The sequence below is a fragment of the Chlorocebus sabaeus genome, chromosome 10 (assembly GCF_047675955.1).
Source record: "Chlorocebus sabaeus isolate Y175 chromosome 10, mChlSab1.0.hap1, whole genome shotgun sequence".
In the NCBI taxonomy this organism is placed as follows: domain Eukaryota; kingdom Metazoa; phylum Chordata; class Mammalia; order Primates; family Cercopithecidae; genus Chlorocebus; species Chlorocebus sabaeus.
The window spans coordinates 10,256,315-10,282,381 of record NC_132913.1 but is presented as its reverse complement, the minus strand read 5'-3'; the positions used below and the strand labels follow the sequence as shown (position 1 = coordinate 10,282,381).

Below are 26,067 nucleotides of genomic sequence, written 5' to 3'. Positions count from 1 at the left end.
TGCTTGGTGGACATGGTCGGCAGAATAATGGTTCCCAAAGATGGCTGTTTGCTAATCCCCAGAACCTGTGAATACGTCACCTAACATGGCAAATGGGGAATTGAGGTTTCAGATGGAATTAAGATTGCTACACAACTGATGTAATGGGAAGACTATCCGGGATTAACCGCGTGGCCCCACGTAATCACAGCGTCCTTACAAAAGGAAGACGGAGGCAGACGAGAGGTAGGGGCTGCCATGTGAGAAGGACTCAGCCTGCTCTTGCTGGCTCTGAGGACAAAGGAAGAACCGTGAACCTAGAAACGGCTTTAGAAGCTGGAATAGGCAAGAGCCCTGCCCAGAGCGTTGGGAAAGAAACACAGGCCCGCTGACACCTTTAGCCCAGTGAGGACCATTCCGGACTTCTGACTGCCAGCACTGGAAGATAATAAATGCACACAGTTTTAAGTCAAAAGTTGTGGCCATTTGTGACAGCAGCAATAGGAAACAAGCAGAGCAGAGGAGCACAGCTCCCCTTGGAGGCCACTGCTCTGCCAGGAAAGACGAACACACACATCCCTCCTGCCACTTCTGCCTCCCACTTGGGGCCGACATCACTGACTAACCAAGGCGTCCCAAACCACAGAGCTGGGCCGGAGCCTCAGAACCCTGCGCCCACAACTCTCAGGCAGCCTGGCTATGTGGTCTCCTGAGTGCAGACTCCATCAGCTCGTCCTCAGCTCCCTCTCCTGCAGCTGTGATGGTGATAGTGTCCCCAGATCACAGCCCAGTGCTCACTGTGGCCCAGGCTCTGTGAGAAATGGCACCATCCCTGTCTCCAGGGTTGCCCCCCGGTTTATGGTTCTACCCGTGGGCATTTATTCCCACTTCCATTCCAAGCATGGGTGTTCCACAGGCCCGTGCCTTCGGTCTGGGGGAAGATCAGCACACACTCAGCTTTCTAAAGGGTCCGGTCTAAAGCAACTGTCTCTTGGGTCTCCAGACCCAGAAGATGGAACTTTCTCAGCAGGCTCCAAATTCACTTGAATGGGAAACAAGAGGAAGCTGGAATAAGCACCAGGGCTGGTTACTCAAGGCAATTCCGGCCCAGAAAGTGGGTCCACTACTTCTCTGCAGACGCCTGCCGGAGCGGTCCCGGCAGAGGGGGCCTATAGGGGCTGGGGACTGTGGGGCTGGGGCCTGCTTGGACATGGGTTGCCCTCACACCCTGAGAATGATGCAAGCTCATGCAATCCTCCACATCTCCCTGAGGCCACACAGGACACTGAGCTGTATCGCTGGCTACTATCTTCAGAAAATAATCAGTCCAGATTGAAGAGATGGAAAATAGTGACCGGCGACTATAAGGAATGAAGCAAGGAAAGAAAAGGGAGACAGTCCCCCTGAAAATGTTTCTCTAACAGGAAGTCACTGCAAAGAGAAAAACGGCTTCAAGTCCTAAACAGGAAGACCCGAGGCCAGGCCTCCAGCAGGGAGGGACTCTTGCTTTGATTTTTAAGGAGAATCTGGACGTGAGCACCCGTGGGCTACTATAATGTGCTTGGGAGGAAAAAAAGCTAAAATGTACAAATCCAATCATTCTTATAGAGTAGCGCCGAGGACCGAGGGCCAGGACGGACATCCACACCGATGCTTCTACCAGAAGCTGAGCGGGTGCCACAGGTGAAAATATGCCCCCAGCAGGGCAGCAGCAGCCTGCAGTGCCTGGACTTGCAGCTTGTGCATATTAGGAGTCCAGATAGAAGCCATGTGCTAAAGGGATGCTGCATTCCTTGCCGGGCCTCTAAGAGGAATCTCCAGGGTCTCTGCGGGTGACTGTGACCACAGGCCAGGCCAGCAGCAGGGCAGGGCAGAGCCTGCGAAGCCATCCTACCTTGAACACCTTGATCTGGCAGCTGGCTGAGTGCAGGTGCTCCGTGTACTCCCCATTCTCGTTCTGCTTAAACGTGTCAATCTGGACTCGAAAGGGCACTCCCTTCTCGCCCCCGTGCTTCCTGGGGGTGAATTCTGTGCTGATGCAGTGTACCTGGGAGGAGAAACGTTGGGCAGGTGGCAAGGCAGCACCAAGCAGGGCCCTGGATCCCCCAAGCGCCCCCTTTATGTGGAGATGTCCTTCCCTGCCTGGTCAGTGCAGGCCTGCCCCGACCTTCCTGCTCTCCCCGATACTCTGTCCACTCCATCAGGCTGGTGGCCTCCCTGCTCCCCTGCCTGCAAAAGACACACACCCCCACTTTTGTCTCTTTACTGTGGAGGCCTTGCCTGATCAGTTAAGTCCCTACCACTCCCCAGGTCACTGACCCCAATGACCTCAACCTAATTCCTCACCCAGATTCCTTTCCCTGGCAAATCCTAGACGGAGGGCAGGGACCACAGCACAGCCCTAACCCCTCTCTAATGTCCTGGTGTCCAAGCTACTGGGGCCAGCCTGGAAGCACAACCAGAAGGCTGGAACCATTTCTGTATTTCTGGTAGGTTCCTACTACATAAATGGACTCGATATCAATGTATTGTTATAATACTGCAATAATATTATAAGAATCCAATATATAATTGTAATAGTAACAATGTAATAATTTTTTAAATATATTAAGAATATTGTAATTGCAAAAAAAAAAAAAAAGAAAGAGAGAAAGAAAAGATTGCTAACTTTTATTGAGTGATTCCTAGGGACCAGGCAGTGCTAACAGCTCTGTATTCATTATCTGATCTGTAAGATGGGAGGTTAGAAAACTAAGAGGCTCAGAAAGGGGGAGGAGACTTGCTCAAGGACACACAGCAAGGGAGAGAACTGGGATCAAGGCAGAACCACAACCACAACAACACAGTCACATCCTTCACCACCGTGATCTCACATGGCATGTAACAAAAGGCTAGATCCACACCAGCGCTTGACAACAAAATAATTCATTCAATAATAGAAACTATAATAGAAAACATGTTTACTTTCAAATGATTTATGTTGGGAAATACTCATGTATAAAGCTTACATATTCTATGGGCAAAACCCAAATAGAATTCTAAAACCCTCCCCACTCTGTTCCCTAAATACGGACCAACCAGCTCTGTGACTTCGCGACACTCATTCTCTCTCTCCTGCAGTTTCCTTCTCAGTGACAGGGAGCAGAAGCTCATCCAGACCCTTCCAGATGGGTTAGTTTTGAGAAACTGCAAGCCGGCCACCCCGAAGGCTAGGTCTTCCCCTGGAGGGCAAGCTCCCTGTGGCCCACCTGGATGAATGCAGAAGCTCTCTTCGCAGGATCCCACAAAAACTCCACTGCATTCAGCTGGGTCGGGCTGGCCCTGGGGTCCAAGATACCAACAGACAGTGGAATATCTGCATACACACACACACACACAGAAAGTGCAATTGTCAGCCTCTCCCAGATATTTCGGGAAGGACCCCGTTACAGGTCCCAATTCCTTCACCCCAATGTGAAATGCCGAAAGCTCTGAAAAAGCTTTGCATAACTTACTGGACGGAAAGCCTGACCTGAACCACAAGCGCTGTGTCATCTTCACCCCATTATGTATGAACCGTCATTTTATTTTGCTACAGAAATATGACCATGCTTGGCTGCCTGTTGGAGATGTTCCCTAATGCTCTGGGTACACACACCGTATTGTCATTCTAGCTTCTGAATTTCAAAACCCACCTGGCCACAAGGATTATGGGTAAAGGACTGTGGGCCAGTCCCTGAGGCCCCAGAATTCCATTTCCATTGCCGATCTATCTCTGTGATGCTCACGGTTATCTTCAACACTTATCAAAATCCTTTAAGGCACCATCCTTCCGCAAAGCCTTCCCGGAACTCCCTGTGAGCAGGTCTCTCAATTCCACAGACCTTTCTTTTCCACTGAAAACGGGTACTCCTTGAGGGCAGGACCCAGTGTATGGTCAGCTCTGCAAGCTCCCGTGGGGTTTTACACAGAGCAGGCGCGAGCTAAAACGCCTTCTCGGCTTAAGTCCCAGTGGCATCCAGGAAGAACCCAACGTGGCGTGGGTGCCTCGAGCCTTGCCTGGCCTCTCCCGGCCAGGAGACTCACCGATGTCCAGGATCCGGTCTCCCGGCCGGCTCCACCGCCAGCCCTCCAGCTGCTGGTGCTCCGTGTACTGCAGCCGGCGGTCATGGAAGACCACGCGGATGATGCTCTGGGGATGGAGGCCAGTAGGGGGACAAGTGAACGTGGGGGCCAAGAGGAACCCACCTCTTTTCCCTGAGCCACAGCAAACCCTCCCACCTTTGAGGCCCCTCCTCCTGGAGTTTCCTTTCCCAGTTCTCAAGCTTCGCCCACTATCCCCTCCTCAGATCCCAGTAACACTAACAACAGCAACAACAGCGATGACTACCATTCGCCCCGGTATTACTAAATGCTGTGTGTTTATGTCTAATTTATTAACCCTTTTGTGCAGATGAGCAAACTGAGGCTCAGAAAAGTTCAACGCTGCCAGCCCATCTAATCCCCACCTGGGCAACAGGCTCCAGAGAAGCCCAACAGGGGCTGTCTCACCGTTGAGGGCTGAGCTGAACCTGGCCTCTCCCTAACCTTCCAGTTACTTGTGCCCAACTCCAGCAACCCCAGGTGCCCAGATCCTAATCAGGCCCCTCTCCCCGAGGCGGTGAGAACGGCCTGTGAGGCTTACCTTGACATATTTTGTGTTCAGATCTTGAAAGTCGCCCAGCTTCCGATTCTCCAGTAGTCGGATTTCGTAAGACTGACCTGGATGGGGGTTAATGGGACATTTTCCATTTCTGAGTGTTCCTAAATTTGGGGTTCATCCAGCTAGCAGCCTTCTCAATACCCTCAGTGCCCATCCAGGCCTCAAGGCCCTGGGGAGCAAAGCAGAGAAGAAAGCCCACGGCCAGCTCAGCTCACTGTCTGGACTGACATCAGTCTGTCCACCCCGCCTGGTCGGGCCTAGGATACCCCAGGCAATATACCATGTGACCCTACTAGAGACCCTCTACAATGTTCAAACAAACAGAATCCAGGAAAATACAGTTAGCATTAAAATCTCTGAACACAAACTCATACGTCTTTACAAACCCCCCAATACATCAGGATGGAGAACACAGCTACTGAAATTCACATTGCAGGGTAAATAACCAACCACAGCCTTTCTGAGAGCAGGTTTGAAGGAACGAAGAAGCCTGTTAAACATTGTCTCTAATGGGAGAATGCAAAGCATGTTCCCCAGTTAAAAGAATTCCATGCATTTGAAAGGGTATGGAAATTATATTCAGGGACATATAACCAGCACAGGCTGGACAAAGAATATAAATGGAGAAAACATCCAGCCATAATAACAGAACATTTAAAAACATCTATGAAATCTGAAGGAAACTACACACATTTTCTTGAAATATAAAATATACCATGAATAAATAGGACACACCATGCTCCCAGAAGGGAAGACTGTTTTTTATATATATATAAATACATATATATATAAAAATATATATATAAATATATATATATATATATCTCAAATGATGTCAATTTTCCCAAAATTAAATGTTGAACTACAATTTTACAAGACTCTAGCATATATCGCAACTTAATAAAGGGTGTTTTACAAATAATACAATAAATCATTTAATAATTGGTATTGGTATATCTAATTAGCTTTTTAATTTTTTATTGTTAATAATTATAGACTCTTAAGAAGTTATAAAAATATGGCCAGGCATGGTGGCTTACACCTGTAATCCCAGCACCCAGCTGAGGCAGGTGGGATCACTTGAGGTCAGGAAGTTCGAGACCAGCCTGACCAGTATGGTGAAACCCCGTCTCTACTAAAAATATAAAAATTAGCTGTGGTGGCATGCGATTGTAGTCCCAGCTACTCAGGAGGCTGAGACAGGAGAATCACTTGAACCCAGGAAGCGGAGGTTGCAGTGAGCCAAGATTGCACTACTGCACTCCAGCCTAGGCAACAGAGCGAGACTTGGTCTCAAAAAAAAAAAAAAAAAAAAAAAAAAAAAAAAAAAAAAAAAGTACATTAAAGTCCTATGTACCTTGTGCCAGCATCCCCCATCACAGCATCTGATGGAACCATGGTACATTATCAAAACTGCAGATCTTACTTCAATTTCTCTGGGTTTTGCATGTTCCCTCTCTCTTTTTCTGTAGGCTTGTATGTGTATAGATCTATGAAATTTTATCACATGTGGAGACTAGCTGTTTCTTTCCGAGTGCAGATCCTCACAGCAAATATCAAAACAAGCTATCATTAGATTAAAAAGTCAATTTCTTGTGGAGGAATAGGGAAGATGTTCATCAAAGAATACAAATTCCCATTAGATAGGAGGAATAAGTTCAAGGGATCTATTGAACAACATGGTGACTACTGTTAATAACAATTAATTATATTCTAGAAAATTGCTAACAGTCTATTTCAAGTGCTCCCACGACAAAAAATAATAAATATGAGGTAATGTCTATGTTACTCAGCTAGACTCAACCAATATACAATGGATACATATTTCAAAACATCATGTTGCATATGATAAATACAATTCTCATTAGTTGATGTTTTTAAAAGTCAATTTCTTAAGGTTTTATTTTACCATGAATGACTATTTATCAGATACTCAATAAGAAAGAACTTTCTGAACCTAAAACCAAAGGAAAGAAAAGGACATCTGGCTATATAAAATTTAAAATTACTTCTATATATGAATATAAAAAACTTAATGCAACTGCAGACTAGGAAGAGCAAACCCAGTGACTATGGGTTTTTATTTATTTTATTTTATTTTTTGAGACAGAGTCTTGCTCTGTCACCCGGGCTAGAGTGCAGTGGCGCAATCAAGACTCACTGCAGCCTCAACCTCCCAGCTCAAGCTATCCTCCCACCTCCGCCTCCCAAGTAGCTAAGACTACTTAGGACAGACAGACACCAGCATGCCTAATTTTTAATTTTTGTAAAGACAGAGTCTCACTATGTTGCCAAGACTGGTCTCGAACTCCTGGACTCAAGTGATCTCCCTGCCTTGGCCTCCCAAAGTGCTGAGATTATAGGCACGAGCCAACACGCCCAGAAAAGAGCCATTATATAGCTCAAAAAGCAATTCATTAGTACTAAAATACCCCTGTAGTGGGTTGAATGGTGGTCCCCAAAAAGATGTCACATCCTAATCCCCAGAACCTGGAAATGTGACCTTATATTTGGAATAGTAGTCTTAGCAGACACAATTAAGATTCTGAGATGAGGAAGTCACCCTGTATTATCTGGGTGGGCCCTCAATTCAAGTGTGCTTATGAGAAACACAAGGGACAGAAAAGAGAGGAGGCACCATGTGACCACAGAGACAGAGACTGCAGTGACGGGCCATGGGTCAGGGAAGCCTGGGGCCACCAAAGCTCGAAGGCATGAAGTCTCCCCAAGATCCCCCAGGAACATAACCCCACTGAATTTCCGACTGCTTGTCTCCAGAACGGTGAGAGAATCATTTGATGTTTTAAGTTAATGCATCTGTAATTAACACGTTTGTATCCACTTGTTACAGCAGCCACAGAAAGCAAATACACTCCCACCCTCACCAACGAATAATGGAATGGACAAAGAATATGAAATTAAATCATTCATTGCAAATGTTCGTTCACACCTATCATCCCAGTGCTTTGGGAGGCTGAGGAAGGCGGGTCTCCAACTCCAACCTGGGCAACAGAGCGAGCTGCCGTCTCTACAAAAATAAAAATGAAAGGTTTGCTGAGCAATAATTTGATGCCAAATGTGGTGGGTGGGAATCCTAGGAACAGGGAGGGCAGCAGAGCCACATGGTGCATGTTCCTGGAGTTCTCACCACAGCTCCCCACCGGCCATGACACTGGCCAAGCACAGCCATGCCCACTGGGCCATACTCCGTCTCAGCTATTCCGAAGGTCTCTGGTCACACGCCGGTGAACACTTCTTGACCACACCGAACCCCAGTGCTGCTCATGGTGACGTGCTGGGCGCCTTTCCCATCAGAGGGAAGAGGAGCAAACCCCAAACTCTCGTCCTGCCCACTTGCCTGTTCAGATGTGACTCCTAAAAAGGTCTTGCTACCGTATTCAACGTGGCCGACTTTCTGAAAAAGCCAGATCGCATACATTTCCAGGCTCCTGAACAAGAGTCCAGCACTCCCCTGATATCGACAGAAAATGCTCCTCACACACCCTAACTGGTTTTTCCAGTGTCCTCTGCCTTTGCAGATAAAGAATGCAGACAGCGGCCCTAGCACGAGGCCCAACGTCCAGGTGGTCATTAAGTGAGTTTACGGGTGCCACGGGGCCCAATTAGCACTGACCTCCAGGCTCTGCAGGGCAACCTCCGCTTACGCCCAACAGCAGGCGTCTCCTGTCCTGTGGAGAGCAATTTCCAGGCCTGAACGTAAGGGCAGCCACTTGGAGGGTAAAGCCATTGAGGGAGGCGTTAGGCCCAGGATCACAGCTTCTCCTGGGCCAGGGATCACGGCTGCATGAGCCTTCTCCACCAGCAGTGGGGTCCTGATCCACACACTTCACCACCAAATCCTCCTTTCTAGCCATGCAGATGGACATCCAGCCACCCTCTGCATGCCTACCCCCATGCCAATACGGTGGGCCCAAGCTGACCTCCCACCTAACTCACACAGCACAACAGCACCATCCCAAAAGCCAGGCAGAAGGTCACACACAGGCTGACGAGCAGGCTGAACTGACCCAGGTCACAAGGGCATTTCTCTGCCTGGCCAGCACCACTGCTGAGCGTGGGTAGGAACCAGAACAGCGGGCTATGAGAAGACGCGGGTTGTGTCTGTTCTGCTCACCACCGCACTGTGTGCACACAGTAGGCACTCAGCAAATGCATACATGTGATTTCACCTTCTTTATAGTGCTATAGTGCTGCTCTCTGTGAGCATTACAGGGTTTGCCAAAGTTAAGACACACTCCTGCCCTCAAAGGGTTGACAATCCTCTGGAGTATATCAAACAGTCCTGGAAGAGCCGTATTATAATGCTGAAAATTCCATAAGAGACGAAGGGGGCCCAAAAGTGACCAATAGGCATCCAAGACGAGGCGGGGAGTGTGAGACAGGTTCAAACCAGGGGATGAGAAAACACGTGACATGGGCTTTGAAGAGTGGGCAGGATTTCTGTAATTCAGGGGAAGAATGATAAAGAAATCCCAAAGCCAGCCAAGCACAGAGGCTCACGCCTATAATCCTAGCACTTTGGGAGGCCAAGGCAGATGGATCGCCTGAGGTCAGGAGTTCGAGACCAGCATGGCCAACATGGCGAAACGCTGTCTCTACTAAAAACACAAAAATTAGCCGGGCATGGTGGCGCATCTTGTAATCACAGCTACTCTACTCAGGAGGCTGAGGCAAGAGCGTTGCTTGAATCTGTGAGGCAGAGGTTGAAGTGAGCCAAGATCGCGCCACTGCGCTCCAGCCCGGGCAAGACAGCAAGACTCTGTCTCAAAAAAAAAAAAAACAAGAAGAAATCCCCCAAAGCAAAGCACAGCCAGGCAGAGGGGGAGGAGTCCCTCTAGGGAACAGCTGCAAACAGCTCCATTCACAGAGTGCTTATGTGTGGCAAGGCCCACTCAGGTAGTCACTCACCTGGCTCTCCGGACAAGTGGCAGCAGCAGTTAGGATCACCCGCCCTGCTGGATGGGGGAAGCAGAGGCTCAGAGAGGTGACCTGACTGGGGCAAGCTTACACGGCTCGTAAGTGGCAGAGCCCGGGGCAGAAATCTCGGTTTCCAGAACCCTCCACACTTGCCACATCCCACCCGGTGGGTGTCATGTGCTGGGCACAGGACAGCTGTAGTTGTCCATGATTCTCTCTCAAGCTCTCCTTTCTGGAAGGCATCTGCTTCCGTTTTGCACACAGATTAAAGTGTGCCGAATGTCGTACAGCATAACTCCCCAAGTTAAGCTTTCTGTTTGTTTGTTTCCTATGTTCTGAACAATGATCCAGGAGGGAAAACGGAACATTGTAGAAGGTGGTGGTAAAGCTTGTTCTAATTTAGGAATTGCAAAATGTGTGTGTGTGTGTTGGGGGGGGGGGGGGGGTGCTGGTCTTAGAATCAAGGAAATAGGCTAAAAATAACCAAAACTGAATTGTCATGTAGCTGTGTGCCAGTACACTGCAAGCCCCGTATGTACATCATTTCACTTAGTCCCCTCAGCAATCCTATAAGAAAAGTCTATTGTTGCCCTATGTTATAAACGAGGAAATTAAGTTCCAGAGAGGTGAAGTGTCCTGTTAAAGATCAAACCTGGTCTGTCTGACACCAAAGGTGGGACACATGGCCACCGGGCCGCCCCTTCCGCACCTGCACACAATGTTTCGTTACCGCAAAGGTCCCACCTGGCTCTAATATTCAAGGAGTGTATCTATTACATTTCCCCTGAACTTCTTGATATTCATTTTATTTCAGGACCTTCTTTGACACATCTAAACCCTCCCACTTCTCCCAGGGCTCAAATCCCTACTGTCCCATGCCCTCAGCTCTCTGAACCGAGATGAAGCTAGAACTCTCATGGATGTATAACCACACTGTGGCATAAAATTTAGATATTTGTTTCCTTGCGATACACTAGTCCCCCTGAAACATATGTTGCCATACTCTGAACATACTATAAAGTCATGGCAACTAAAACCATGTTGTTTTGGCACGGGGAGAAACAGAACAATAGGAGAGAACGAGGAGCCCAGACGAGACTTCCTTATTTGGAAACTTGATATATGACACTATAAATGATGATGGGTCCATCTTTCCTCAATAGTGTGGGATAACTGGTTATCCATATGGAAAAATTAATCCTGACCACATAATATATATAACAAATTCTAGGTGGCCGGGGCACAGTGCTTCGTGCCTGTAATCCCAGCACTTTGGGAGGCCAAGGTGGGAGGATCACCTGAGGTCAGGAGTTCAAGACCATCCTGGCCAACATGGTGACACCCCATCTCTACTAAAAATACGAAAATTAGCTGGGCACGGTGGCAGGCGCCTGTAGTCCCAACTACTCAGGAGGCTGAGGCAGGAGAATTGCTTGAACCTGGGACGGGGAGGTTGCAGTGAGGCGAGATCACGCCATTGCACTTCAGCCTGGGTGACAAGAGCGAAACTCCATCTCAAAAACAAAAGCAAACAAAAATACAAAAATTTACCCGGGCGTGGTGGCGGCGCCTGTAATCCCAGCTACTCGGGAGGCTGAGGCAGGAGAATGGCTTGAACCCGGGAGGCGGAGCTTAGGTTGTTGGAGGGTTACAGGTGCAGCCAGCAGACTTTGGCATACAGGAGGTCTCACAACGGCCCCAGGAAACCTCTGGGTCCAGTAAGAGCTTCAGCAGGAGGTAGAACCATACTGGGCACTCACTGCCTGGAAAGGCTTCACGGCGACTCCCTCTGAAGTCCTGGCCCAACCCTACACTGTCAGGCTATTAAAGGCCTTTTAAAAGCTAGCAGGGAAGGAGCCCCAGGTTACTTTGTGATGAAAACTAGCGAGCAGGTAGCTGCCAGCCCAGCCCAGCCCAGAGGAGCCAAGGTGACCTTGAGAGTGGCAGGGGCTGGGGAGGGGCAGTGACAGGCTCCACCCACCACCCACCCCCACTGCAGGCTGAGCTGAGGCCCCCTCTTCCCTCCCCTCCAGCTATAGCCTGAGGGTGTCCAGGCAATACTGTCCCTCCCAAGGGAGGGGTGGGGCTCCTCAGCTGGATTTAGGCTGCCACACCCTGCCACACCCTTCCACACCCCGCCACACCCCACCACCCTACAAGAAGGATGGCCTGAGTCCTGCCCAAGGGCCCTGAGCCACACAAATGGGTGTGGAAACTTCTCTACCCCAATCTTACAGCTGTGCTCAGACTCCGCCCCCTTGCCCCTCCTGCCCTCTACCCACCTGAAGAGCAGCAGGGGGCGGGGGAAGGCTAGATAAAATACGCAAGTACTCAGTTAACCTTTGTGCTCTCCCCTCTTCTCACCTGCAACCCACAAGTCCAACACCTTCCAGCCCAAGCATCAGCAAACCTTCCCCATGAAGGGCTGCGTAGCAACCATCGTCAGCTTGGTGGGACATAAGACCGCCCACACTACTCAACTCTGCCGCGGCAGCCAGGAAGCGGTCACACACCACACAGGAATGAATGGGCAGGGCGGCAATCCATTCAAGCACTGTGTTTTTAGACACTAAACTTGGAATTTTCATGTAATTTTTCTTCTTCCTGTGGACTTCCTTCCTTCCTCCCAACTTCTTTTGGCACTTTGCAACTTTGCCCAGCCCTCTTCCTTGAATGAGGGCTAAGTCACAGCCCCTCAATGGACAACGGAAAGCTCTGAGAACAGGCCCACCACCAGTTCACCCGAACCCCTACCCCCAGCGCCATGGACAATACTGGTACGTGGTCAGTTTTTAATTAACAGTGGCAGAATTTGGTGTTAAATACCTTACAGCAAATAACAGAGCTGGAACTTGTTAGGCAAACCATGAAGAACACGAAAAGATGCTCCACCTCACTCATATAAAGAAATGCCAGATGAAAACAATGCAGCCGGTGCCTGATCATCTGTCAGATGGCAAAAAACTAACAGATTGCTGGCAGCCCACCAGGACAGCGATGTGGGGAAACGGGCCCTCGCCTCACACATGCTGGAGCTGGGAGATAACAAGCCACAGCCTACGGGGCACTTTGGCCAATACCCATCAATATTAATAAGCACCCAGCCATCCCATCACCAGGACTCCAGTCTACAGAATTGCCAGCTTATGTGCTAAAAAAACCTGAACAAGGCTGGATGTTCAAAGCAGCAGTACTGCTACAGCCCCAAACTGGAAATCAACAAAATGGTCAGCAATCACGTTACTACTGAACCATGGACCCATCACAGAGGAAGAGGCGCACAGCTTCACCCAGTGGTCTGCAGCATGTCCACCTCCTGCAAGGACCACTGAGGACGAGGCATCAGCTACTTCTTGTCCCTGCCCAAAGTGCACTGCCTAAATTTCATCATGAGGAAACACAAGCAAACCCAGAGAGACCGCCTACAATCTTCTGTCCTGTCCCTTCAGAAGCATCAACATCATGAAAGACGAGGGGAGACTGAGGATCCGTCCAGATTCAAGCGGGGTCAGGAGTGGCACAACTGAACACAACGTCCAGTCCTGAACCGGGTCTGGATCAAGGCAAAAAGCTGCTATGGGACATCAGAACAATTGGCCCTATTTTAATAGGAATAGATAATAGGTGAGGGTTTTATATTGATGCTAAATTTCCCAAATTTGATAATGGGCTTGTGGTTATATAAAAGAATGTCCTTGTTCTTAGGAAATACATGCTAAAGTATGAATAAAAGATCATGTTGTCTGGTCAGGCGTGGTGGCTCACTTGAGGTCAGGAGTTCGAGACCAGCCTGACCAATATCGTGAAACCCTGTCTCTAGTAAAAATACAAAATTAGCCGGATGCGGTGGCTAATCCCAGCTATTTAGGAGGCTTGGGAGGCTAGGAGTAGGTGGGTAATCCCAGCTACTTGGGAGGCTGAGGCAGGACAATCATGTGAATCCAGGAGGCAGAGGTTGCAGTGAGCTGAGATTGCATCACTGCACTCCAGCCTGGGCAGTAAGAGTGAAACTCTGTCTTAAAAAAAAAAAAAAAAGTTGTCTGCGACTAATTCTCAAAATATTCAGGGAGAAAAATATATATATAATAGAGATATCTAAATCAATAGCTATCCCTATCTATACATCCCTCTATAGAGCTATAGATATATATACATCTATAGATAGATACACATAAATGCACATAGGTGCATCTATAGAGATAAAGCAAGTATGACAAAACATTAAAAACTGGTGAATCTGGTGGAGGATATACATACTAACCATAATAACTTTTTAATTCTTCCATAGTTTGAAATTGAAAATTACTTTGAATTAGAAGTTAAAAAGTAATTTTAAAATTAGGATTACAAAAAGGCTTAGGCAGTCCTAGATCTGTTATAGATGTAAAAAGTCATCCACCATACACACACGAAAAAGCAAGTTGCTGAGTACGTATACAGTGTGACTGCACTTGTTTTAAAATAAGTTATACTCAAACCCATATATTTGTAAGTCTAATATACACATCTAACAATGGGCAGAGAAGGACTTTTCCCTGTTAAATTAGATATATCTTCAGTATTGGCTTAAAAAAAAAAAAAAAACAACAACTAGGGACATATTACAATATTGCATCTGAATTTGAAAAATACGAAACAAAGAAAAGAGGGGAACATACTCCACACTGTTTCAAGTACATAATGGATGTTCACAATACAGCGCTTGGTATTTATTTTCCCAGTGTCAGGTTGGTACCCAAAGGCCAATCAGACAGGTGGTATTTGGGGAAGGGAGTCCAGTTCATAGAGCACGAAAAACACACACAGTCCACGTAAGACAGGGAGAGGCCCCATCAACCCAGGGTCTCATTGAGAGATCACCCTGAAGAACCCACAGTACACTGTGACTGCGCCCATTTCAGAGATGAAGAAACTAAGGCCCAGAGAGGTGCTGACATGCCCAAGATCACAGTGCAAGTTAATGGCAAAGACTCAGTAGCCTACAGCCTGTCCCAGGACAAGAGGGGAAAGGGAGCTGGGGTCAGGTCAGATACACCACCCGGGTTGAGTCAGACGCTCCCATACTCCAGGACCACAGCTGAGTTCTTAAACCTCTCAGCATTTCACTCTCAAATCTGCAAAATGTTTGTTGCAGAAGTCTTGTGAGGATTAAATGAGATAATGCACTTCCCTCCCACGTGTGTTAATAGTAAGTACTCAGCAAGGGCCAGCCAAATAACAGGTACTGTATGCGCCCTCCTACAGAGCCCCACCCAAGCACAGGTCACTGTACTCTGTGCTGTACACAGAAGCTGTCCTCCAGCCCTCACACAGCTCCACACACCAAGTGACCTAACTGCCAAGGTCACAGAGCCAGCTGGGACACGCCCCCAGGCAGGGATAACTCCACCAGGCCATCCACTGTCTTGTAGGGTCTGCTGCTGCAACCACAGCACTGCCCAAAGCAGGCTGCCCCTCTCCCAGCGGGCCTCCCCTGGGTGGTGCCCACCAGGTGCTCCTGCAGAGCAGCATGGACAGCTAGAGTGGCTGTGCCCCAGTGAGCAGAACCCAGCGCAGGGCCTCCTGCCTGGATCACGGTGTTCCCAAAAACAGGAGGCAATTGCCTGAGCTAGCCAAGATTTACAGGTTGTTTACTTTCCAACAGTTACTGGTTTGGGTAATTAATGCCACATAAAACATAATGGAGGCCATCATTACCACTGAGAAAGGAGGGCTGGATGCCAACAATCCTGTAATAATGGTAGATGCAGAAAGCGCAATCCTGAACTCATCGTGCCCAGCACGCATGGCCTACCTTGTCACTTGCACACGTGCAATATTATGCAAGTGTCCATTGACACAGAGCGCTCACACGTAAGACAGCATGCTTCAGGGAAAAGGCTTTGCCAGGAACAGACCCTAATCCTGAGCCTGATGGACTATCACCTGCATGACCTTGGGCAAGGCATTTGGCCTTCTTTTTGCAGCTGCTTATGAATGCCACAGGCTAGGCATCACGTCTGGCATAAGATGAATCCAAGTAGACACTTGCAGGATAGTTACTGGAGGCTGCTTAGAGAAAGGACTGTTTACAGAGCTGGGGCAGGCAGATTACAAGATGAGACTTAAGCACCTGTAGTGCCAAGAAGTGAGGAAATGCTCAAAGAAGAACGAAGCCATGTCAGAGCAACACAGGCACTAACCCAAAGGAGCTCTCGATGGCCACGGGCTGAACAATGTAAACAGCAAAGAAACAGCAAAATGATTTCATTTTTGCCCATAGAATAAAATAACTATCCATGAGTCTATACTGATAGAGTAAGTGAATACATAAGTTAACGGTAGAGAAGGAAAAATTCTTTTAGAGTAGCATTCCAATTACAAATATAGAAAGGAGAAGAAAATCAACAGAAAATCACCATTAGGCAAACAACACAATAATAACTGGTGTGGACACAATCCAACAGTGGATGCTAAAATAAGTGGGCAAAAGATGGAGGGAAAAAGCAAGCTGTGAACAGTCTCCAAGTCACATCCTCCATCCCAAGGTATTTATCAATTACAAAGGAGGAAAAGTAACCTTACAGTGGAGAAATCTGGCAGACTCTACCGAAACTAAATCAGCAAGCGAACAGCACCAGCAAAGGACACATCAGCACCATGATCCCCAGAGCACTGCCGGGGACACGACGTCACTTCAGTAGCAGTCTTGCCAAAAATGTATGACCCCAATCTCATCATTTAAAAAACATCAGGCAGACTCAAATTGAGAAGCATTCTACAAAATCAAGTTCTTGGCCAGGCATGGTGGTTCATGCCTATAATCTCCACACTTTGGAAGGCCAAGGCAGGAGGATTGTTTGAGCTCTGGAATTGAGAGCAGCCTGAGCAACACAGAGAGACCTCGTCTCTTATTTATTAAAGATGATAATAATAAATTAAAATAATAATAGGCCGGCCACAGTGGGTGGCTCTTGCCTGTAATCCCAGCACTTTGGGAGGCCGCGGCAGACGGATCACGAGGTCAGGAGTTTGAGACCAGCTTGGCCACCGTGCTGAAAATCCCGTCTCTACTAAAAATACAAAAATTAGCCGGGCATGGTGGCGGGCGGCTGCAATCCCAGCTACTTGGGAGGCTGAGCAAGAGAACTGCTTGAACCCGGGCGGTGGAGGTTGCAGCGAACCGAGATCGTACCACGGCACTCCAGCCTGGGTGACAGAGTGAGATGCCATCTCAAAAAAATAAAATTAAATTAAAAAGAAATAAAATAAAATAATAATGAAGCTCTTTAAGTCTGAGGGTCCCGGAAGACAAGGAAAGACAAAAGGACTGTCACAGATTGATGAAGACTCAGGAGACATGACAACTCCCCTGCAGTGTGGGATCCCAGAACAACAGACAGTGGTGGGAGAAATGGTAAAATGCACACAGAGACTGTAGCAGACGACAGAATCATACCAGTGTCGGTTCCTGGTTTCAGTAATTGTACTATTGTTATGTAATAGGTTACATTATGGAAAGCTGAGGACAGGGTACCCAGAACTCTCACTACTATTTTTGACACCTTTACATCTAAATGTATTTCCCCTCCATAAAATCTACTGGGTCCCTAAATGAACAATGACATACTCATAAGTACTTGGACACTTAACAACCATTTTTTAAATTGTTTGATTTGCTCTCATACCTGGAATAGTGTCTTTTTCTATTTTTGTTTGTTTGTTTGTTTGAAGACAGAGTTTCACTCTTGTCGCCCAGGCTGGAGTGCAATGGCACGATCTCGGCTCACCGCAACCTCCACCTCCCGGGTTCAAGCAATTTTCCTGCGTCGGCCTCCCAAGTAGCTGGGATTACAGGCATGAACCACCACCACGCCCAGCTAATTTTGTATTTTTAGTAGAGATGGGGTTTCTCCATGTTGGTCAGGCTGGTCTCGAACTTCCGACCTCAGGTGATCTGCCCGCTTTGGCCTCCCGAAGTGCTGGGATTACAGGCGTTAGCCACCATGCCTGGCCCTTTCCTCTTTTATTTTATACTTTGTTATTGCTGGTACATAGGAATTCACCAGTTTTGCTAGTTGAATTTGCATCCATAGTAGATGAACAATATGAAACTGTAGATAACTGTCTGATTTTGATTTACAAAATGGCAAGTGCATATGGTTTAACCTAATATAATGGTTCTTGCAGACCCATAAGCAAAAAGTCGAAAGAAAAATGAGCCATGGATATCAACTGTCAGTTTCTGGCAAAAGAAATACAAAGGGCATACAAACACAGGAAGATGCTTAGTTTCACTTGCAACAGTTACTAGAAATCAAACGAATGCAAATCAAAATAAGATGCTGCTATTCTCCATGCATATTAGAAAGGATTCAAAATGTTGACAATGCCAAGTGTGGAGACAGGTGTCCTCCTGTACCAGAGGTAGGGATATAAACAGGTACTGTCTCTTTGGAGGGTGATTTGACAAGGCCTACAGAAATCCTAAACACATATATCATTGCCATTTGTGTGTGTGTGTTTAAGACAAGGCCAGATAAGCATCTTTGCTTGTTTATGCCTGAAAATACACTGGAGCCAGGGATAACATCAGCTGCCTCTGAGGAGGGGCACTGGGTGCCTGGGGCAGAGATGGGAGACTTACCACAATCCCTTTTACCACTTAAATTTTGAACCAAGTCAATGCATTAACTTGCCAAGAAACAAATTTTGAAAACCTGAAGAAAAAAGAAAAAAAAACCTGCCCTGTAAGTTAGTAGGATAAAGGACAGTAAAGAGGAGAAAAACCAAATCTCTAAAGATAAGGGCAGAATCATGACTCAGGCACCTCCCCTCCAAGCCCTGCTACCTACATAGGCTTGGGGCTCAGGAGGGGGGGACCCGGGTGCCAGGCTGAGGGTCGCTGCATGGCCACATCAGTTGACCCCAGGTCTCGAAGGCAAGGCCCAGCCCACCTGGCCACTGGCTTTGCACTTGCACATATCCAACCCCCACCACCTGCCTGCCCCAGGCAGCCCCACTTCGTGTCCCAGCCTCTGGTGAGAAGGCCTTTCTGGAGCAGTCTCTCCTAGGGCAACAGAGCCTGCTTCTCTCTCATACCCGGGGTATCTAAGGACCCTCTCTGGAACTGCTCCTCTACTCCCAGCCTCTGGCTGCAGAGTGGAGATGGGGAAGGTGGGGACAGGCAGGGTCAGTTACACCAGGACCACCTCTTGGGCCACTTTGGTCTAGGTGAGCAGGTGACCAAGCCAGACCCGCAGTCCCCTCCTGGGAGTGTAGAATCAGGAGGGGAGCGAGAGCGCCTGTCTCTCTAGGCAGCTGAGGCCGTGTGCTCTCAGGAAGCTCTGGTGGCCTTGCTGTCTGCTGTCTGGCCACAGGGGCAGGGATGCTGGTGGGCAGAGCTTGCAGAAGGCAGCTGCCCAGAGAGGAACAGACTGAAGAGTCAAAGAATCTTCCCAGCATTTGAGGCCCTGGTTCCCGTGTGCTACCGGGGCCCAGTTTTGGGCCACCCTGCTTTATGAGGCTGGCAGATGGCCGCCAGCCTGTTACCCATACCTTTTCCATCATGAAGACACACACTAAACAATAAACAACAACAAATAACAAGTGTTGGCCGGGGAGAAGTTGGCTCCCTCCTGTATTGCTGGTAACGATGTGAAATGGTATAGCTGCTTTGGAAAACAGTCTGGCAGTTCCAGAGTCACCATTTGACCCAGCAATTCCCCTCCTACAAATATAACCAAGAGAAGTGCAAACATAGGTCCACACAAAAATTTTTACACAAAGGCTCACAACAGTATTATTCACAATAGCCACGAAGTAGAAACAGTCTAAATGTCCATCAACTTTTAGTTTAAATAAAACGTGGTACATCCCACAGTGGAATACTATTTAGCAGTAAAAAAGGAATGAAATACTGATATACGTTCAACATGAAGACCCTTAAAAACATGATGGTGACAGAAAAATGCCAGCCACAAAAGACCATTTGTGTGATACCATTTATACGAAAAGTCTAGAATAGGCAAGTGTGTAGAGATAAAGGAGATTACTGGTTGCCTGAGGGCTGGGGAAAGGAGAATGGGGAATGACTGCTAGGGATGCAGGATTTCTCTAAGAAGGGACAAAAATGTTCTAAAATCAGCTGTGATGGCTTAGTATATTAAGTTGAATACTAAAAAACATTGAATTTTATACAGTAAATAGGTGAATTGTAGGGCATGTGAATTATATCACAATGAAGCTGGTTTTTTTTTTTTTTGAGATAGGGTCTCACTCTGTCACCCAGGCTGGAGGGCAATGGCATTATCATGGCTCACTGCAGCCTCAACCTCCCAGGCTCAAGTGATCCTCCCATCTCAGCCTCCCAAGTAGCTGGGACTAGAAGTGCATACCACCACAACTGGCTAATTTTTGTATTTTTTGTAGACATGGGGTCTCGCTATGTTGCCCAGGCTGGTCTTGAACTACTGGACTCCAGCAATCCGTCTGCCTCAGCCTCCCAAAGTGCTGGAATTACAGGTATGAGCCACCGCAGCCAGACTTTTTTTTTTTAAAAGAGATGTTATCTAGCTTTGTTGCCAAAGCTGGGATACAGTGGCTATTCATGGCTCACTGCAGCCTCAAACTCCTGGGCTCAAGCAATCCTCCTGCCTCAGCCTCCCAAATAGCTGGGACTACAAGTAAAGCTGTTTTTAAAAAACATGGTGTCTAACACCTGTAATGCTAGCACTTTGGGAGGCCAAGGCAGGACGATCCCTTGAGCCCAGGAGTTCAAAACCAGCCTTGGCCATATAAGGAGACCCTGTCTTTTTTTTTTTTTTTTTTAAATATATATTTCTCTTAAATAAAAATAAAAATGTTTTAAACCAGGCACCACAGTTCTCACCTGTAATCCCAGCTGCTAGGGAAGCTGAGGTAGGAGCCCAGGAGTTCAAGATCAGCAGGCATAGCAAGACCCTGTCTCTACAGAAATTTCTTAAAATTGGCTGGGTATGGTGGCACGCTCCTATAGTACCAGCTACTCAGGAAGCTGAGGCAGGAGGATCGCTTGAGCCTAGAAATTTGAGGCTACAGTGAGGCATGATTGTACCACTGTACTCCAGTCTGGGAGACAGAGCAAGACAACATCTCTTAAAAGAAAAAAAAAAAAAGTTTTTTTAAAAAAGAAACTACTGAAGTACCAGTCTATGTTCTTGGACAAGTCACACAGCATCTCTGAGCCTCAATTTACCCACCTATAAAATGGGAGGGTCGGGGGTAGAAAGTTTAGATCAGTGCTTCTCAAACTGTAATATGTTCATCACCGTGGGGCAACCTGCAGATTCTGATTCAGTTGTCCTGCAGCAGGCCCGAGATTGTGCATTTCTAACAAACTTGCAGACGATGCTGGTCCATGAACATTGGAAGTAGGCTCCCTCCAGCCACTATACTTCAGGAATCTACTCTCGCCCATGCTCTGTGAGTTCCTAGAGCTTGTGTGGTTTTTCTGTACCACTCAGGACTCACAGGGCCCTCTAAGCACCCAAATGGAAATTTCCAGGCAGAGTCACCGGCTGGAGAATGGCAGAGGAAGGTCAAGAATCTCCCAAATCCACCCAAGCACAGTGCACCTGGCTGGACACAGGAGAGATCCCCAACCTGCAAAGCACAGAGCCAGGGCATTTTCTTTGCACGGCTGTCTTCTTTGCCCATGGAAAGAAAGAGGTGAAGAAGAGCAGCAAGTCACCTGTTATACCCTCAATGCAGTGGCTAACAACCCCTAATACACCTATTGGTCACTGTGGTGCTTAGTGAACAGACCCCTCCCCCTCCCAGTTCCACTGCAGGCTGTATGACCTATGAACATTCCCCATCTTGACTCTGGGCTTCCTTCCTTGTGAAATGATGGGGTTGGAACAATCATGGTAGCTACTTGTGTAGAGTGGCTCCTTTATTTTATTTATTTATTTATTTATTTATTTATTTATTTATTTTTTTTTTTTTTTTGAGACAGGTTCTCGCTCTGTCACCCAGGCTGGAGTGCAGTGGCTTGATCTCCGCTCACCACAACCTCCACCTCCCAGGTTTGAGTGATTCTCCTGCCTCAGCTTCCCAAGCAGCTGGGATTATAGGCGTGAGCCACCATACCTGGCTAATTTTTGTATTTTTAGTAGAGTCAGGGTTTCGCCATGTTGGCCAGGCTGGTCTCGAACTCCTGACCTCAAGAGATTCGCCCACCTCGGCCTCCCGAAGTGCTAGGATTACAGGCGTGAGCCACTGTGCCTGACCAAGAGTGGCTCCTTCAAAACAAAACACAAAACACGTTCCTCATTCAGAGCAGAGACTCTACACATTTTTCCAAGCAGTAATCTCTCTTTTTTTTTTTTTTTTTTTTGAGACAGGGTCTCGCTCTGTGGCCCAGGCTGAAGTGCTGCAATGTAGTCTCAGCTCATTGCAGCCTCGACCTTTCGGGTTGAAACAATTTTCCCACCTCGGTCTCCCGAGTAGCTAGGACCACAGATGCGTGCCACCACACCTGGCTAATTTTTATATTTTTTGTAGAGATGGGGTCTCCTTAAGTTGCCCAGGCTGGTCCCGAACTCCTGGGATCAAGTGATCTGCCCACCTCGGCCTCTCGAAGTGGTGGAATTTAATCTTTTTTTAAATAGTTTTGGTTTTTTTTTTTCCAAGTAGTAATTCTAACCACAGCGCAGTGGCCCCTGAAGCCTGACCCAGGAGCCCATTTTACTAAGAGCAAAGCGGGTCTTCCCACCCCCGATCTTCCTTCCCTCTCTCCTCCTCTAAATATCCACAGAAAATTGCCAGAGTTAGTGGCAGAAGAAAAGGAACACTTACTGAGCGCCTTGGATGTCCCTGGCCCATTAATGTGGGTTTTCCATAATGTGCCATGTAAATCAAAACCCTATTTCTGCAGTGACCGGAGCAAGGTGAGAGTGTCAAGTTTATTAAGCCAGGGTCCTCTCCTCCAGCCCCACTGACGGTCTGTCCTGACTGGCAGGTGTCTGCCTGGTTTAGGGGCAGCCACCAGCAGGGTTCCAGGCAGGCAGCTCCAGTTACTTGGGACTAGAAAGGTTTTGATGCTTCAGTGAGTGACTGTGTGTCTGTTTTTCCAGATGGGTCATCAAGTCATGAAATGAAATTTTAGGGACTTGCTTTAATCTGTTCTCAATCGAAGTCTGCCACCTCCCCAGTGAAAGGGTGACCTGCCCTGGTGGACCTGAACTAACGGCTGCTGAGTGACTCGCCAGGGCCTCCAATGCTTTGTCTGTGCTTCATGACACACTTCAACTTGGACAGAAAATGTTTTGGCTGACTCTTTTTCCTTCAAAGTATTTCCAAACTATAGATGATTTTAATATAATTCTTTTTTTCATTTAAAAAAAAATTTTTTTTTTTTTTTTTGAGATGGAGTCTTGCTCTGTTGCCCAAGTTGGAGTGCAGTGGCATAAGCTTGGCTCACTGCAATCTCCGCCTCCCGTGTTCAAGCGATTCTCCTGCCTCAGCCTCCCAAGTAGAGTTAGCTGGGACTACAGGCGCGTGCTATCACGCCCAGTTAATTTTTGTATTTTTAGTAGAGATGGGGTTTCACCATGTTGGCCAGGCTGGTCTCGAACTCCTGGGATCAATCAATCCACCCGCCTCTGCCTCCCAAAGCCCTGGGATTACAGGCATGAGGCACCGCACCCGACCATATTATTTATTATTTTACAGATAGGGTCTTGCAATATTGCCCAGGCTGCTCTTGAACTCTGGGCTGAAGGGATCCTCCTATCTCAGCCTCCCAAGTAGCTAGTACTGTAGGCATGACCACCACACCCAGCAATGTGATTATTAAGAACATATTATTCTGGAATTGGACTGTCTGGAATTCAATCATGTAAGTAGGACGTTTTAATTAATTGGCCCATTACTATTTAAAACATAATTAAAGTTTGACATGACCATGTAGACACCTATGAAACATTAAAAATCTTTTTTTCTTTTTTTTTTTTTTTTTTAAGACAGAGTCTTGCTCTGTCACCCAGGCTGGATTGCAGTGGTGCCATCTCAGCTCACTGCAATCTCCGCCTCCCGGGTACAAGCAATTCTCCTGCCTCAGCCTCCCGAGTAGCCGGGACTACAGGCATGTGCCACCACATCTGGCTAATTTTTTGTATTTTTAGTAGAGATGGGGTTTCACCATGTTAGCCAGGATGGTCTCGAACTCCTGACCTCAAGTGATGCACCTGCCTTGGCCTCCCAAAGTGCTGGGATTACAGACATGAGCCACCACGCCCGGCCCTAAAAATCATGTCTATGTGCTATAAGCTGTGATAAGCAATCTGTACAAGTAACCTCATATGTATTTCAATATATTCTGATTGGTTTTTAAAACAACAAAGAATTCCAGGCATGGTGGCACACATCTGTAATCCCAGTACTGTGGAAGGCCAAAGCAGGAGTTCAAGACCAACCTGGGCAACACGGGAGACCTTGTCTCTATAAAAGATACAAGTGAGCCATGCTAAAGATTGCTTGAGTTCAGGAGTTCAAGGCTGCACTGCACTCCAGCCTGGGTGACACAGCAAGAGCCTCTCTAAAACAAACAAACAAAAAAAACCATAACAAAACACACCCCCGTTAATTTATTGGTATTTTTATTAGTTTAGCCTGAGATTCACAAACTATGGAGAGGTGACATTTTGGAACGCGTTTGTTCTTTGTTGTTTTCTTCTTTTAAACCTTTGCATGTGGTTTACCACATTCTTTGCTGATTACACATTTTTATATGTACTTCTATATATATTTTTAAGTTTTGCCTATAGTATCTTTCCCATTTATTTATTTATTTATTTATTTAGTAACAGGGTCTCACTGTTACCCAGGCTGGAGTGCAGTGGTATGATCTCGGCTCACTACAGCCTCGACCTCCTGGGCTCAAGCGATCCTCCTGCCTCAGCCTCCAGAGTGGCTGGGACTACAGGCGTGCACCACCAGGCTCGGCTAACATGTCTAAATTTTATATGGCCAAAATAACGTATCCTTAAGTGGCAAGAAAAACAACAAAAATATTATATAATTCTCCAGGCTACACTGAGGTCAGTGTGATACCTATTTTACAGAAAACGCAGTTGACAGGTTCAGCAGCTTGGGAAAGAAGAGAAGAACCAGAATTGGGAGCTGGGTACACCCAACGCCAACATTCACCACTTTCAATGTGCCACTCAGTTTCTACGAAAGGCTAATTAATAGTGTCATTCAGGCTGGCGTTTGCGGGAATGAGGGAAAGGTCTTTAATTTAATAACACATAGTAGACATCTTTCACGGCCATACAAAAGGACCTTCACTCTTGTTATGGCTGCATGTTATTCCACTATATCAAGGTTCTACATTCAGTCAGTTATTGTGGGACAATGTGATGATGGCCATATGGAAAGTAACAGAGTTGGAGCCTTAATTTATTCCTTATGCAGCATAATAAATGTCAAAGTATCAACGATTAAGGAAAGGACTTTTTTAAATTAAAAAAAAAGGATGGATATTATTAAAATCTTAAAGTGAAGAAGGCATATTCTAAATGGGACATGAAACACAAAAATAATTAAGGTGAAGTCCAATAAACCCGATAATAAAAATTTATCTTAAAAACTTTTATGGCTGGGCGCGGTGGCTTACACCTGTAATCCTAGCACTTTGGGAGGCTGAGGCGGGGTGGATGGCTTGAGTCCAAGAGTTCCAGACCAGCCTGGGCAACACGGCAGAATTCCAACTCTACAAAAATACAAAAATTAGCCAGGCTTGGTGGCGGCCATTTGTAGTACCAGCTACTAGGGAGGCTAAGGCGGGAGGATCACCTGAGCCCAGGAGGTTGAGGCTGCAGTGAGCTGTAATCACACCACTGCACTCTAGCCTGGGTGACAGAGGTGAGACCCTGGCAAAACAACAACAAAAAAAGCTTTTATTATGGGCCAGGTGCAGTGGCTCGTGCCTATACTCCCAGCGCTTTGGGAGGCTGGGGCAGGAAGATTGCTTGAGGCCAATAGTTGTAGACCACCCTGGCCAACACAGAGACCCTGTCTCTATAAATTAAAAACAAACGCAAAAATTATGTAAAAGAGGCCGGGCGTGGTGGCTCATGCCTGTAATCTCAGCACTTTGGGAGACTGCAGCCGGTCACTTGAGTTCAGGAGTTCAAGACCAGCCTGGCCAACATGGCAAAACTCTGACTCTACTAAAAATACAAAAATTAGCCGGGCGTGGTAGTAGACACCTGTAATCTCAGCTACTTGGGAGGTTGAAGCAGGAGAATCACTTGAACCTGGGAGGCAGAGGTTGCAGTGAGCAGAGATCACGCCACTGCACCCTAGGCGATAGAGCAAGACTCCATCTCAAAAAAAAAAAAAAAAAAGTAAAAGAAATAAACTAATTTAAAAAGGAATGAAATGAATGAAAAAGTGAGAAAATATTTCCAGTGCATATTATACTATCCCAAATATACAAGGAG

At 47.1% G+C, this 26,067-nt stretch overlaps 1 protein-coding gene across 1 annotated transcript in view; it reads right to left on the bottom strand.

Moving 5' to 3' along the window:
* TFCP2L1 (transcription factor CP2 like 1) overlaps positions 1-26,067 on the bottom strand; it is a 69,706-nt gene that overhangs the window by 28,361 nt on the left and 15,278 nt on the right. Inside the window, exons 3-6 of the mRNA XM_007964687.3 lie at positions 4,643-4,719; positions 4,045-4,150; positions 3,228-3,334; positions 1,874-2,026 (exon numbers count right to left, since the gene is read on the bottom strand). Of these exons, the coding sequence (XP_007962878.1) occupies positions 1,874-2,026; positions 3,228-3,334; positions 4,045-4,150; positions 4,643-4,719 (443 nt within the window). The remainder of the gene's footprint in view (positions 1-1,873; positions 2,027-3,227; positions 3,335-4,044; positions 4,151-4,642; positions 4,720-26,067) is intronic.